This window comes from Xenopus tropicalis, chromosome 1 (assembly GCF_000004195.4).
Source record: "Xenopus tropicalis strain Nigerian chromosome 1, UCB_Xtro_10.0, whole genome shotgun sequence".
Classification (NCBI taxonomy): Eukaryota; Metazoa; Chordata; class Amphibia; order Anura; family Pipidae; genus Xenopus; species Xenopus tropicalis.
The window spans coordinates 140969968-140984592 of record NC_030677.2 but is presented as its reverse complement, the minus strand read 5'-3'; the positions used below and the strand labels follow the sequence as shown (position 1 = coordinate 140984592).

General features: G+C 40.7%; 2 gene segments (V, D, J or C); both read left to right on the top strand.

Moving 5' to 3' along the window:
• Window positions 1-285: 285 nt before the first annotated feature.
• LOC101733218 lies at window positions 286-858 on the top strand. The segment is given in 2 exon segments: window positions 286-357; window positions 442-858. Coding segments are annotated over 2 exon segments (372 nt in total).
• A 7816-nt stretch (window positions 859-8674) lies between these two features.
• LOC101733168 lies at window positions 8675-14340 on the top strand. The segment is given in 3 exon segments: window positions 8675-8720; window positions 8812-9049; window positions 14184-14340. Coding segments are annotated over 3 exon segments (441 nt in total).
• The last annotated feature ends 285 nt before the right edge of the window (window positions 14341-14625 follow it).

Genomic DNA, 14625 nt, shown 5'->3' with positions numbered 1-14625 from the left:
GGCTGTGATTAACCCTGGGTCCTGCTGAAGAAAGTTTTTGCATCTCTGTCACTTGACTAAAAATTTTGATTCAAGGGATTCATATAGCATAGGGCAGGTTTAATTTTTGGCATAAAATTAAGTAAGCTGTCTGTATAACCTTATTATGAAACACTGTAGTACAATGAACGACTGTTAGAATTTTAAAGGGTGCATAAATAAATACTTCTTGTATGCAAATTCAGTCTGTACATCCTGTCTTATAAGTCTGATAAACAGGACTTGGGGGCTGTCATTCCCCATCAGAGTATTGTGCTAGTTCAGCAACAGATACCATGTTTGTCTTGTGCTTTATTTTGTGCCTCTCATTTCTCTCTGGTAAGTGGGAAAGGTCTCACACAGGCTCAGTTATAAACTGACAGTATCCCTGGGATTTAAACCTTTCTGTTTTCTTGTTCCTAGAAGTCAAGTCTGATATTGAGCTTGTTCAGCCAAGTTCAGAAATTAAATCCCCCGGTGAGAGTGTTAAACTGTCCTGCAAGACATCAGGGTATTCATTCACCAACTACTGGATAAATTGGATACAGCAGGTTCCTGGGAAAGGATTGCAATGGATAGGACTTATAGATCCATCAGATGCAGAGACACACTATTCACCCTCGTACCAAGGAAGGTGCCACATTAGCACTGATAATTCACAAAGCACAGCATTCCTGCAACTGAACGATCTAAAAGTGGAGGATACTGCCATATATTACTGTGCTAGAGACACAGTGAGAGGAACCAACTGACTAGTCATACAAAATGTTTTTATGAACCCATGCTACCACTAGAGAGCACCATCACATAAAAAACTCTATTATATAATAGCACTAATATTGTAGCATGAGTTCAGTTTGCTGTACATGTACAATAAATAGAATGGATTTCATATCAGTAAAGAATTAACTTTTGTTCTCCTGAATAAGTGATGCATTATTCGATTAATATACAGTATATAAAAAGAGTTGCTAATGTAACATATGCAAAACAGCTTTGCTTTAAAAAATATGCTCCACTAAACAGGCTTAATTTTTGTGTAAATCAAAATTCACAATAGTAATTGTAGTAAAAAATGTATGGTTAACTTGCGTAAAGTCCTGCACTGCATAAAGCTAGCAGCCTTCAGAGGGTTATAATCCAAGGGATAATTCTTTCTGACTAAAGTAACAATATAACTTATACATATTAAAGTACGCCAAACTAGAATCAGTCCAATGAGGAAACACGCATCTCATGGTTTACCCCATAAAAACTCAGAAGCCTATGGTTACTGCCAGACACGGCAGATTCTTTGCCTGCACATAAATGCAGCCTGAGAGTGCACCCTACGCTTCTTAAGCTTCTAGACCTGCACCTGGAGTTACTGAGTCGGCCCGGGTCCAGGCACATGGACCTGAGACTGAGAATCTGCTATGTGTTGCAGTATCAAAAAATGTGGAACTGAATGAGTAGCTCAATGCCTCACTTCAAATTTAATCTGGACCTGCTAAATGAGCCAGTATATTCATTGTGAAAAAAATATATGGATCTCATACCAAATCTACCCAACTTACATGGTACCATAAGCCTAGAAACAAACAATGTAGAATCTTTGGGCAGCAAATAAATGGGCCATAATCCTGATTCTGTGTTTCCTGTGTTTACAGGCAGCTCTTCAATCTATGCAAAATTTGTTTACAAGTCAACATATCAAGCAGATCAAAGATCATTTATTTAGACATCACTGTCTACTTTTGGTTCTATTCAGTTTGGATTGTTTAACCCTATTTTAGCGCACATACCACTGACCTACTTCAATACTACATGGTTTACAATAATACCCCTTGAGGCACTGTCTGCGCTGCTGCCATGAGGCAAGTTGAGAATCTCACTGGTTACCAGGGGTGGCAATAAGCTTTTATTCATCTAGTGTTAAGTTGGGTTTATTCTGCATTATGTTTGTTCCTATGCTAAAAAGATTCTATAAGGATATAGGAGCACAATAGAGGACTGTCAGGAAAAACCAACACTAAATAATAATACACCACTGGCAGCCTCATTGACAATTAGGAAACTTCATACAGTATTTATGTATATAACAAAGATTTGTTGCAGTGTTAAAAAATAGCTACTGCAGGTGACAAACCTTCCTGAAAATGCCTTGCCCTACACTAACATTGGAATCACCCCAAGTAAATTTCATTACTCATATTGATTCTGCTTAATTTTGGGAAAATGTGAAAGCAATTACAGTATTTCCCTGCGATTCAGCAAAATCGCTGCAAGTAATGTGGTACAGGTGTGTCCTACATTACTTGCTCTCACCCAAGGAACTGCCTCCAGGAATAAGATAATCAATGCCAGGTCTCTCATAGCTCTCATGGACACTGAATGGGCTCCCCTGAGACTGCTCACTGCTAAACAGAAGCTCTGGATCTGTGTCCAAGATAAATCCTAAGAATTTGGAAGAGGTGTAAAGTAACAGTAACTTTTTTTTGTTTATAATCCAGCCATGAGCTGTGAGTAAAGATATTGTCAACTCCAGAAGATCCGTTGACCCAGTGTGGAAACTTTCAACAGTCAATCAAGGAAGCCCTGAAGCTATAAACGCAGGGGCTGCATGACAAGGGATCCGAATGACCAGCAGCCAGATTACACTGGTTTATGTTTAAAGATTGAAAAATCAGATGCAGCTGTGATTGGGTGAGAAGCAGTATGTTAAGGAGGGGGAAAGCTGGGCTGGGGGTGGAGAAGGATAGGGATATGATGTCACAAAAGAAGGAGTTCACTTCCTATCTTCTGAACAGGTAGAAACATGAGGCAGAGCTCTCTCTTTAATATATTGTTATTAGCTGCAGTATATACACACTAACTCCTCACTATACTGCGGGCTTTGGGGGTAGAACTATTTGGGCAGCTGTTTGTTAGTCTCTTGCTGTTTGTTTGCAGCTTTACAGCAGTTAATCTCACTGTAGCCACTCAGGCAGCATGGAAGTCAGCCTGGGCCCAAAAATGTACCCTCTCTATTAAATAGGAATCCAGGCTGTGACATTGAGCTGCAGCTACTGCAACTCATTACAGTGTACAGAGAGCTATAGTTGGAGTATACAGAGAGCTGTAGTTGGAGTATACAGAGAGAGCTATAGTTGGAGTATACAGAGAGCTGTAGTTGGATTATACAGAGAGAGCTATAGTTGGAGTATACAGAGAGCTGTAGTTGGATTATACAGAGAGAGCTATAGTTGGAGTATACAGAGAGCTGTAGTTGGAGTATACAGAGAGCTGTAGTTGGAGTATACAGAGAGCTATAGTTGGAGTATACAGAGAGCTGTAGTTGGAGTATACAGAGAGCTATAGTTGGAGTATACAGAGAGCTATAGTTGGAGTATACAGAGAGCTGTAGTTGAAGTATACAGAGCTGTAGTTGGAGTATACAGAGAGCTACAGTTGGAGTATACAGAGAGAGCTGTAGTTGGAGGTGGGGCTCAGTTGGTAATAAGGCAAAGCCTGAATTCAGTAACTTTCCTGGGCTTTGTTTTACTAACACTACGTATTATACAGTAGTTCTATAGATATAATCATTTGATTCAGCAGCCTGCTGTCAGAGTTTTACCTCTAAATTTACTGGGCCTTATCCAGTTGCGGATGTCATCTATCTATATATTATTAACCCATGCAGAACCTGCCAGATAGCCATCTAGTTATTTGGACAACATTCCTGTAGAGGCTACACTCAGGCTGTGTACCTAGGGCAGAAGTCGTTCTACTGTGTTTCGGCACACACACATATATATATATATATATATATAGAGAGAGAGTGAGGGAGGAGGGGATTACAGTACTATTGCCCCTGTGAGTGTATCATGGACCATGTACAGACCTCTCCTTTTACATAATGTTATTAGTTGAAGTATATACAAATTTACTCCTCATTATACTACTAGCATTGGGGGTAGAACTATTTGGGCAGGCTGCTCAATAGTCGTTTCCTTGTTGTTGCTACAGCAGTTAATTGCACTGTAGTCACTTGGGCAGCAGGGGAGTCAGCCTGAGTCCAAAAAGGCATCCTCTCTATTAAATATAGAAATCCAGGCTGTGACACTGAGCTGCTGCTACTGCAACTCATCAAAGTACACAGAGAGCAGTAGTTTGAGTTTACAGAGAGGAGCTTAGTCAGGAATAGGGCAAAGCCTGAATATAGTAACTTTCCCAGGCTTTGGTTTAAGAAGTCTGTACATTGCATGGTATTTCTATAGATATAGTTCTCGATTTAGCAGCCTTTAGTAGGATCCTTACCTCTAATTTATTGAGTCACAGATTTCAGGTCATGCTCAGAGGACAATCTGCTGCTACTGCAGACAGAACCTAAATATAGTATAATCCTCTATTAGTACAACTAGTAGGAGTCTGATGGGTAAGTATAAAAAACAGAGCCTGCCTATTGTAGCTTAGCTGGGATGCAGCCGACTATTAGCGAGGCAGGTGCTTGATGGGCTTGGGTCCCACAGGAGTGTTGACAATTGGCTGCCTGGTTACACTTGCCCACCCAACCCCTAACGGTTGGGTGGCTGGCATGCCAGGTAGTCCATGAAGGCGGATGGTGGTTTATTACTGGCAAGCATTCCCTCTGAAAAAAGGTTTGTATAAGAAAGCCACAGCTCCTGTGAAAATACCATACGCTTAGCACAATGTCGCTTGCAGTTTCAGGGCACTCAGCTTGCAATTGGGGGGTAGATACAATTTCACCATATCTGTGCAATTATATAGAATTAGCAACCCCAAGATTATATGATAGAGGCCTGCTTACTGTAGCTTATATGTGTATATATATATATGTATGTATATATATATATGTATATTTAAGCTGATCACATAGCTCCCTGGCACAATGCTAGCCTTTAATTCATAGAACTTATTTTTAAATTTTCTGGGCAGAAAGCAGTTCCCCACTGTCAGTATATGATTTGATCACCTGGGGGGGAGGGCATACAAGCAGGCAAGAAACTAATAGCCCCCATTCTCGACAAGGTTATTATTTCTTTCTTTCTGTGGCTAGTTGTCACTACAGTGACTATAATATCAAAGCCTAAGAAAAAGTGGTTGGTTGGCCTTTTTCCCTGAGCTGGGCCCTTATGAGCTAGGCTTGCAAGGTTGGATGGAGGTCTCTGCACAAAGGGATGGGCTGTGGCAAAAAGCACAGTAGTCTGTACGGGAGCAGCGACAGGAGCAGTTTGGCCTTACCCTCAAAGCTGGGCATTCACAACGTGGAAGGGCTGCTACGGAAGCAGCATGGTGGAGTGGTTGGTTGGCCTTACCCTCAGAGCTGCGGTAGTGTGTACAGGAACAGCAAGTGTACGGGAGCAGCAACAGGAGCAGTTTGACCTTTTCCTCGAAGCTGGGCATCCACAACGTGGAAGGGCTGCTACGGAAGCAGCATGGTGGAGTGGTTGGTTGGCCTTACCCTCAGAGCTGGGGTCTCTGAGCTGGGTCTCCACATGTGTGGAAGGGCTGCTATGGAAGCAGCATGGTGGAGTGGTGGTTGGCCTTAACCTCAGAGCTGGGGTCTCTGACCTGGGTCTCCACATGTGTGGAAGGGCTGCTATGGAAGCAGCATGGTGGAGTGGTGGTTGGCCTTAACCTCAGAGCTGGGGTCTCTGACCTGGGTCTCCACATGTGTGGAAGGGCTGCTATGGAAGCAGCATGGTGGAGTGGTGGTTGGCCTTACCCTCAGAGCTGGGGTCTCTGAGCTGGGTCTTCACAGTATGGATGGGCAGCTACCGGACCAGTATGGCAAAGTGGTTGGATGACCTTACCCTCTGAGCGAGGCAAGTACAGCCGGAGGGAGGTCTCCACAGAGAGGACAGGCAGCTATGGAGCAGCTTGGTAAGTGGTTGGTTGATCTTACCCTCTGAGCTAGGCGTGTACAGCTGGAGGGCATGGTAAGTGGTTGGTTGACTTGTGCTCCATTGTTATTAATAGAAGTGCAAGTTTGGTATCCAGGATGGAATCAGATTGCCTTTGAAAAGCCGTGTTTGCATCCTAGTCTACCACATGGGCAGAATACATGGTAATTTGCAGCAAAATAATGCTACAAATTTTTAGTCTCTTGGCCAATAGAATGCTCCAGTGGTTTTTGTTTTTTGTGCTCATCAAATCCTCTAGTTGAGAACTATTTGGGCTGATATGCCAGGCATCCTAGTGGGAAGTTTTGCCTTGCTGTAACGTGTCCAAAAAATATACATCCATAACTGGCCATGTTGGTAATTGCACATGGTCATGGATTTAAAGGTATTTCAATAAAGGAAAGTATTTATTTATGTTTTGCATACATATGATATTTAAAAAAATAAATAAATAAAAAAATGATTTGTATTTATACCGTAGAGCTAATGGCCAATTTTATTCTATCCTGTGGTACAGTATGTGTGATACAAAAAGAAATGTTTTATAACATAGTTAAAAATTTATGGTGGGGACGAACCCAACTGAAGGTTTTCAGTTGGGCTCGTTGTGGCGGTAGGACCTTGCCAGAGTACTGCACAGGAAATTTTAGAAGAGGGAGAAAGGAGCTTCTCTCCTTTGACTGCACGGTGGGTTGATTGATACAGACGCTACTACTGCTTGTGCTAGGTGACAGCCTGCTTGGATTTCCTATCATCGAGGCACTGCAGATTCAGGACCGGCAGCAGGGCTGCTGAACTTCTCTCATGGTGGGAGATGCAGCTCCTGCTGGTAGCAGAGTTTGGGGCCATCCTCTCTGTAGGTAGAGGCAGCCTAATACTCAGTGGTGGATATAATGACATAGTGCTGATCTCAAGTCTTCAGTAAGGAACAGCAGAGCATAGTAGCGATCTCTTATGGAATTCTGGCTTCGAATATTGCCTTGGGGTGAGGCTGGCAAGGTCCTATTTATTTGATAAAATGTAAATAAATGCTGTGGCCTCTTTTTACCCATTACCGTCTCCTGGTGTTTTATTAATGTATGTAACAATGGGGTTCAGAGGGATGGCTGAAGGCGAAGGGAAATTGAGGAGTCCCCTTGTCATGTAGATACACCACCACAAACACACTCTTTGCCTCAGCGCTGCCACAAGCACCACAAAGACCTTTGTGAAGACTCTTGGAGCTGATGTTATCCCAAACGGGAAAGCTCTGAATTGTAAATGGTGAAAAACTGGACCCAGAGAAACTGCTATCTTGAGAAACTTCCGGCTTTCGGGGTGAATAGGAACATGAAGATTGGCATCTTTCAAGTCTATCGTCATCATCAGATCTCCTTTCTGCTCACTGATGCCAGATACAGCCCAAAATGACACATTTCTGCCTGCCACTTGACTAGATCACAGCCTCCAACCCTTTGTTGTTAAAGTCAGAGTTTACATTTGTGTTCTGCTGTACACATCTGCCTGCTCAAATCTTGCTTCTTAGATCAATCCAAAATGGAATATTCCTAGCTGGCGCTGCTGTGAAAAGTTATAGCTCAGCAGAGCAGTAATAGTATCAGCATCATGTGTGGTAAATAGACCTATATGAACATTATGTTTGGGTATATTTAACAGATTTATTAACCACAATTGGGACACTTGTCATTGCTCTTAACAAATTACATGATATTGATACTCTTACTACACAGTTAAACTATTCACAGCAGTGTTTGGATACTCCATGTTGATACTGGTAATAAGAAAGGGCACCAGAGCAGGAAAAGCAACACGGTTGTGATTGGCTGCATTTTTCAAATTAAATTCATGGGTGGTGCTTTCAAACACCCACAGACTTTTGCAACAAAAACATGGCAGCCCCCTCAGGCAGTTACACAGAGGATCGTACAGGACAGATTAATGTACTAGGCAGATAGTTTTACAATGAAATTAAAAAGCTGATACACCTTTAAGTTATCTTTTAGTATGTTTTTGAATGCCCTATTCATAGCAACATTGCAATTAGTTTTCATTATTTTTTTATAGTTTTGGAATGATTTACCTCTGCTACTTTCCAGTTTTAAAATGGGGGTCACTGACCCCAGCAGCCAAAAATGATTGCTCTGTAGGGCAACTATTAATTGTTATTCCTTATCTTTCTGTGCAGGTTCTTGGTTACTAGGGTAAAAAGACCCTAGCAACCAGATAGTTGCTGCAATGCCAAATGGAGAGCTGCTGAACAAGAAGCTAAATAACTGAAAACTATAAAAAAATAAAAAATGAAGACCAGCTGTTGATTGCCTCAGAATATCAATGTTTACAACATATTAAAAGTTAATTTAAAGAAATATTATATTGTGTTATCCGTTTAGTACATCTATGTATATGAATTATATCCTACTGTTACATAGCTAACCCAGTCTTAACCACATTCCCATCTAGGACTTACTGCTCATAAGTACCAGACTCCCAAGACCCAGCATCTAAAACAGAATTTTTGCTGAGCTGTGGGAAGGGAGAATTTTACAGTTGCTACAGTAACTGTAACTGTAATAGTACAAGGGAAGCTTTAATATCTGATAAGTGAATTATTATGTTTGGGGCTAAAACTCTCCAAGTCTCCACCCACACTGATGTCATTATGTAAATGGAAATCAAATTTCTACTGTGCTCTTGACTGTCCCAAATAAAGCAAGAGAAGGCAGATGAGACAGAACAGGTTAACATTTAACATGCAGAGTAAGAACGTAACTATGAAAGCATTTTTTGGCTTGCTCATTTCGCTGTTTTGTATATCAGGTAAGAATGTTCAGAAATGTAGCATCAAAAAAGCTTAATTTCCTTAAAATATATTTTTATTAACATATTCCATATGTCTTATCTTTTCCAGGGGGTCACTGTGATGTGCAACTTGCCCAGTCAGACCCAGTGGTGATTAAGCCGGGAGGGTCTCATACACTTTCCTGCACAGGCTCTGGGTTCACATTCAGTAGCTATGAGATGCACTGGGTTAGACAGGCTCCTGGGAAAGGATTACAGTGGGTGTCTTTTATTAGTTCCCCAAGTGGAACTACTAAATATTATGCTGACTCAGTGAAAGGGAGATTCACCATCTCAAGAGACAATAATAAGGCCATATAGTTGGAGAAACCTCGCACTACAGCTCTATTATAGGGTGCTCAAATGTGAGAATAGAAATTTAATAAGATTAAAGGACCACATATATAACACTGGCACACCTATACCTAATAAAATTTAACCTTTATTAGAAAAATCTTTAAAACATATTGGTTTAAAAGGATAGAAAAGCAAGAAGAAAGAAGAATTTCTAAAATAACTACTCTATGCCTTAGTAGTAGATTACACTGACATGTCTGTGACACTTGTCACAAAACTGCTCTCTTGAGGTTTCTAAAGAGTTTCCTCAAATATTGTAACGAATGTAACAATTCATTCAGTGTCAGCAGTTCTGCTGATGCTCTTGACTGAAGCTTTAACTTTGTTACAGAGAACTGGTAATTGTGTCAAATCATTTAGCTCACTTGATAGCGAGAGTGTCAGGTAAGTTTTAACCTGTTTATTTTACAGGATTCTATGGTTCAAATCCCGGACCCATCAAATTACTTCACTCTAGGTATTTCAAACGAAAATTTATGCTTTTCGTGTTCATATTTCTTAATTAATTAATTATTATATTGTGTGTGGTTTTTAGTTTGTTGGTACAAACGGTCAGCATATATAACCACTGCGTCTGGAGCGCAAAGGAAAAGGAGAGCACGGTAAGTTTGTAGCCTGTTTATTTCACAGGTTCAGATCCCGGATCTCCTGAATTATGCCCCTCAAGTATTAATAAAGACTAGAAAGCTGTTGACATGTTTACGTTTCTTTATTAATTTTGGCTATTATAATATTATTTCCTTTTAGACCGAAATATATGTACCCAAATCAGTTTGTAACGTGCATCATCATTGTACACAAAGATAAAGATAAGACTCAATCCCAATACAGTCCCAAGCTATCAGTATAAACTCCGATTTCTTATCAGATATCGTCTGTGTTGGTACGTGAATAGGCTTGTATATAATAAATTAGATTTGTGATCTAGGTGAAAATTAAGGTCACTATCCTAGGGCCAGCACAGATCAGTCCAATAGTCATTGGCCGTTAGTCTGAACTCTAACTCCCACGTATTGGTTGAATCGGGGAGACTTCTACTTCAATTCTGGTCCGCCACGTTTATTAAATGCAAGGCGAATGCTGGCTTAATTAGAGTAGAAAGTTCCTAGGTAGTGTTGAACTTATTTTCACTGTCTATGCCTTGCCTGCCGGCACTGAGCGTGGTAGGATCTCAGAGAGGTGCGTGATTGCTTAAGAGCGGATGTTTTAGTGCAAAGGCGAATCTAATTATATCTGTCAGTTTGATATTTAGCTGACTTTCATTGGTCTCACAGAGGTCAGAATAAACTCCCTGTTGTCACTTGCGGAAAATCTCCGTTTACAATCCCCCGCGTATCATTATATAGCACATCCACAGGCCTCACTTCTCCCCCCGCTATTGGTTTCTAATATCAAAAAACGAGGTTTAAGGGATGCGAGGATGTTCTCTCTCAGCTGGAATTTGAATCCCTAGGCCTATACCTCAACGGGTTTACCTCGGCGCAGGAGAGAGTTGAATATCCTATATTTGACACCCGGTACTTTTTCGGCACCGGGGATGATAACCCGGGATGTACACACCGCCCAGTCACAATTCCCAGAGCATAAAGTCAGGGGTCTTATTTAAAGTTGCTCTCAATATTAGCACTAATGACTTAAGTCTCCAAAAGAAACATTTCTTTTACCTCGGCACATGAATCGCCCGTATAGCTATATACTCCTCCCAATCACAACTTTGACGGTGAGGATTCAAGACAACGTTCTAACTGCTAGGTTAATGAGATCCTTGTGCCTACACCTTGTATTCCTTTACCTCGGCACAAAGATTTGAAATATCCACAACGGATCAAAAACTTGATCTCAGCAGTCTAAGTCGGCCTCGGCGCTAAGAGGTTTAATTAATTGTTACAAATCCCAGGTCTACTATTCATTATTTTAGTAATTATATCCTCGGCACAGGGGATAGTTGAATATCCTATAATTAACAGCAGTAGCGGGGATAATAACCCGGGATGTGCTCGCTGCCCAGTCACAGTTCCCAGAGCATAGGATCAGATGTATGTTCAAAATTGCTCTCAATAATAACAACACTAAATCTAGGCCTACGAATAGACGTGTCTTTTACCTCGGCACAAGAATCACCCGTACACCAATATATTCCTCCCAATCACAACTTTGACGGTGAGGATTCGAAACAACGCTCTCAATTTTCTCAATTCTAGATTGGTAAGATTCTTGTGCCTACACCTTCTTTTTCCCTCGACAATTCGATCGTAATACTAGATCTGAACAATATAAGCCAGCCTCAACACAAAGTGGTTAGATTAATCTATTAATATAAATCCCATGCCTACCATTCACTATCTTAATACCTCGGCATGGGAATGGATCGTGTGAGGATAAACACCTAATCACCGTTACAACAAAGATCAAGACTTGTGAGCATCAGTCTAAAGTTTAAGTCAGTCATCCCTTGTGCCTACAACTCAGTAGTGTTTACCTCGGCACAAGGGTAAATGGCATAGAGTCTACACGCCGACGCGCGTTTCGCTCGAAAGGCTTTGTCAAGGCAAATCATTTGCCTTGACAAAGCCTTTCGAGCGAAACGCGCGTCGGCGTGTAGACTCTATGCCATTTACCCTTGTGCCGAGGTAAACACTACTGAGTTGTAGGCACAAGGGATGACTGACTTAAACTTTAGACTGATGCTCACAAGTCTTGATCTTTGTTGTAACGGTGATTAGGTGTTTATCCTCACACGATCCATTCCCATGCCGAGGTATTAAGATAGTGAATGGTAGGCATGGGATTTATATTAATAGATTAATCTAACCACTTTGTGTTGAGGCTGGCTTATATTGTTCAGATCTAGTATTACGATCGAATTGTCGAGGGAAAAAGAAGGTGTAGGCACAAGAATCTTACCAATCTAGAATTGAGAAAATTGAGAGCGTTGTTTCGAATCCTCACCGTCAAAGTTGTGATTGGGAGGAATATATTGGTGTATGGGTGATTCTTGTGCCGAGGTAAAAGACACGTCTATTCGTAGGCCTAGATTTAGTGTTGTTATTATTGAGAGCAATTTTGAACATACATCTGATCCTATGCTCTGGGAACTGTGACCGGGCAGCGAGCACATCCCGGGTTATTATCCCCGCTACTGCTGTTAATTATAGGATATTCAACTATCCCCTGTGCCGAGGATATAATTACTAAAATAATGAATAGTAGACCTGGGATTTGTAACAATTAATTAAACCTCTTAGCGCCGAGGCCGACTTAGACTGCTGAGATCAAGTTTTTGATCCGTTGTGGATATTTCAAATCTTTGTGCCGAGGTAAAGGAATACAAGGTGTAGGCACAAGGATCTCATTAACCTAGCAGTTAGAACGTTGTCTTGAATCCTCACCGTCAAAGTTGTGATTGGGAGGAGTATATAGCTATACGGGCGATTCATGTGCCGAGGTAAAAGAAATGTTTCTTTTGGAGACTTAAGTCATTAGTGCTAATATTGAGAGCAACTTTAAATAAGACCCCTGACTTTATGCTCTGGGAATTGTGACTGGGCGGTGTGTACATCCCGGGTTATCATCCCCGGTGCCGAAAAAGTACCGGGTGTCAAATATAGGATATTCAACTCTCTCCTGCGCCGAGGTAAACCCGTTGAGGTATAGGCCTAGGGATTCAAATTCCAGCTGAGAGAGAACATCCTCGCATCCCTTAAACCTCGTTTTTTGATATTAGAAACCAATAGCGGGGGGAGAAGTGAGGCCTGTGGATGTGCTATATAATGATACGCGGGGGATTGTAAACGGAGATTTTCCGCAAGTGACAACAGGGAGTTTATTCTGACCTCTGTGAGACCAATGAAAGTCAGCTAAATATCAAACTGACAGATATAATTAGATTCGCCTTTGCACTAAAACATCCGCTCTTAAGCAATCACGCACCTCTCTGAGATCCTACCACGCTCAGTGCCGGCAGGCAAGGCATAGACAGTGAAAATAAGTTCAACACTACCTAGGAACTTTCTACTCTAATTAAGCCAGCATTCGCCTTGCATTTAATAAACGTGGCGGACCAGAATTGAAGTAGAAGTCTCCCCGATTCAACCAATACGTGGGAGTTAGAGTTCAGACTAACGGCCAATGACTATTGGACTGATCTGTGCTGGCCCTAGGATAGTGACCTTAATTTTCACCTAGATCACAAATCTAATTTATTATATACAAGCCTATTCACGTACCAACACAGACGATATCTGATAAGAAATCGGAGTTTATACTGATAGCTTGGGACTGTATTGGGATTGAGTCTTATCTTTATCTTTGTGTACAATGATGATGCACGTTACAAACTGATTTGGGTACATATATTTCGGTCTAAAAGGAAATAATATTATAATAGCCAAAATTAATAAAGAAACGTAAACATGTCAACAGCTTTCTAGTCTTTATTAATACTTGAGGGGCATAATTCAGGAGATCCGGGATCTGAACCTGTGAAATAAACAGGCTACAAACTTACCGTGCTCTCCTTTTCCTTTGCGCTCCAGACGCAGTGGTTATATATGCTGACCGTTTGTACCAACAAACTAAAAACCACACACAATATAATAATTAATTAATTAAGAAATATGAACACGAAAAGCATAAATTTTCGTTTGAAATACCTAGAGTGAAGTAATTTGATGGGTCCGGGATTTGAACCATAGAATCCTGTAAAATAAACAGGTTAAAACTTACCTGACACTCTCGCTATCAAGTGAGCTAAATGATTTGACACAATTACCAGTTCTCTGTAACAAAGTTAAAGCTTCAGTCAAGAGCATCAGCAGAACTGCTGACACTGAATGAATTGTTACATTCGTTACAATATTTGAGGAAACTCTTTAGAAACCTCAAGAGAGCAGTTTTGTGACAAGTGTCACAGACATGTCAGTGTAATCTACTACTAAGGCATAGAGTAGTTATTTTAGAAATTCTTCTTTCTTCTTGCTTTTCTATCCTTTTAAACCAATATGTTTTAAAGATTTTTCTAATAAAGGTTAAATTTTATTAGGTATAGGTGTGCCAGTGTTATATATGTGGTCCTTTAATCTTATTAAATAATAAGGCCATGTCACATCTCGAGATGAATAACCTACAACCAGAAGACACAGCTGTATATTATTGTGCAAGAGACACAGTGACAAACAGTCTCACAGCTGTGCTGCAAAAACCTTTACTTGTACTTTCACAGCCCGACACTGTGGGGCAATAACGTACCATTATGTTAGTTTGGCTTTTCTGTCAGATTCACATGAGGGTACTTTATGGCTGAGAGTTGCTTGATTCCAAAGGTATATCTTGCCAATGGTAAATAATATAATATTATTTACAACAATATGGACATAACAGCTCATTTAGCAGGCATTTTTTTCTGTGTTTAAAAATGCATGCTTTACTCTCCCATAATTGAAAATTACATTTTGAGTATTAAAATAAAAAATGAACATTTTTCACAGCATCACCCTACATTCAGCTGATTTGATGTGAAGGGTGATAG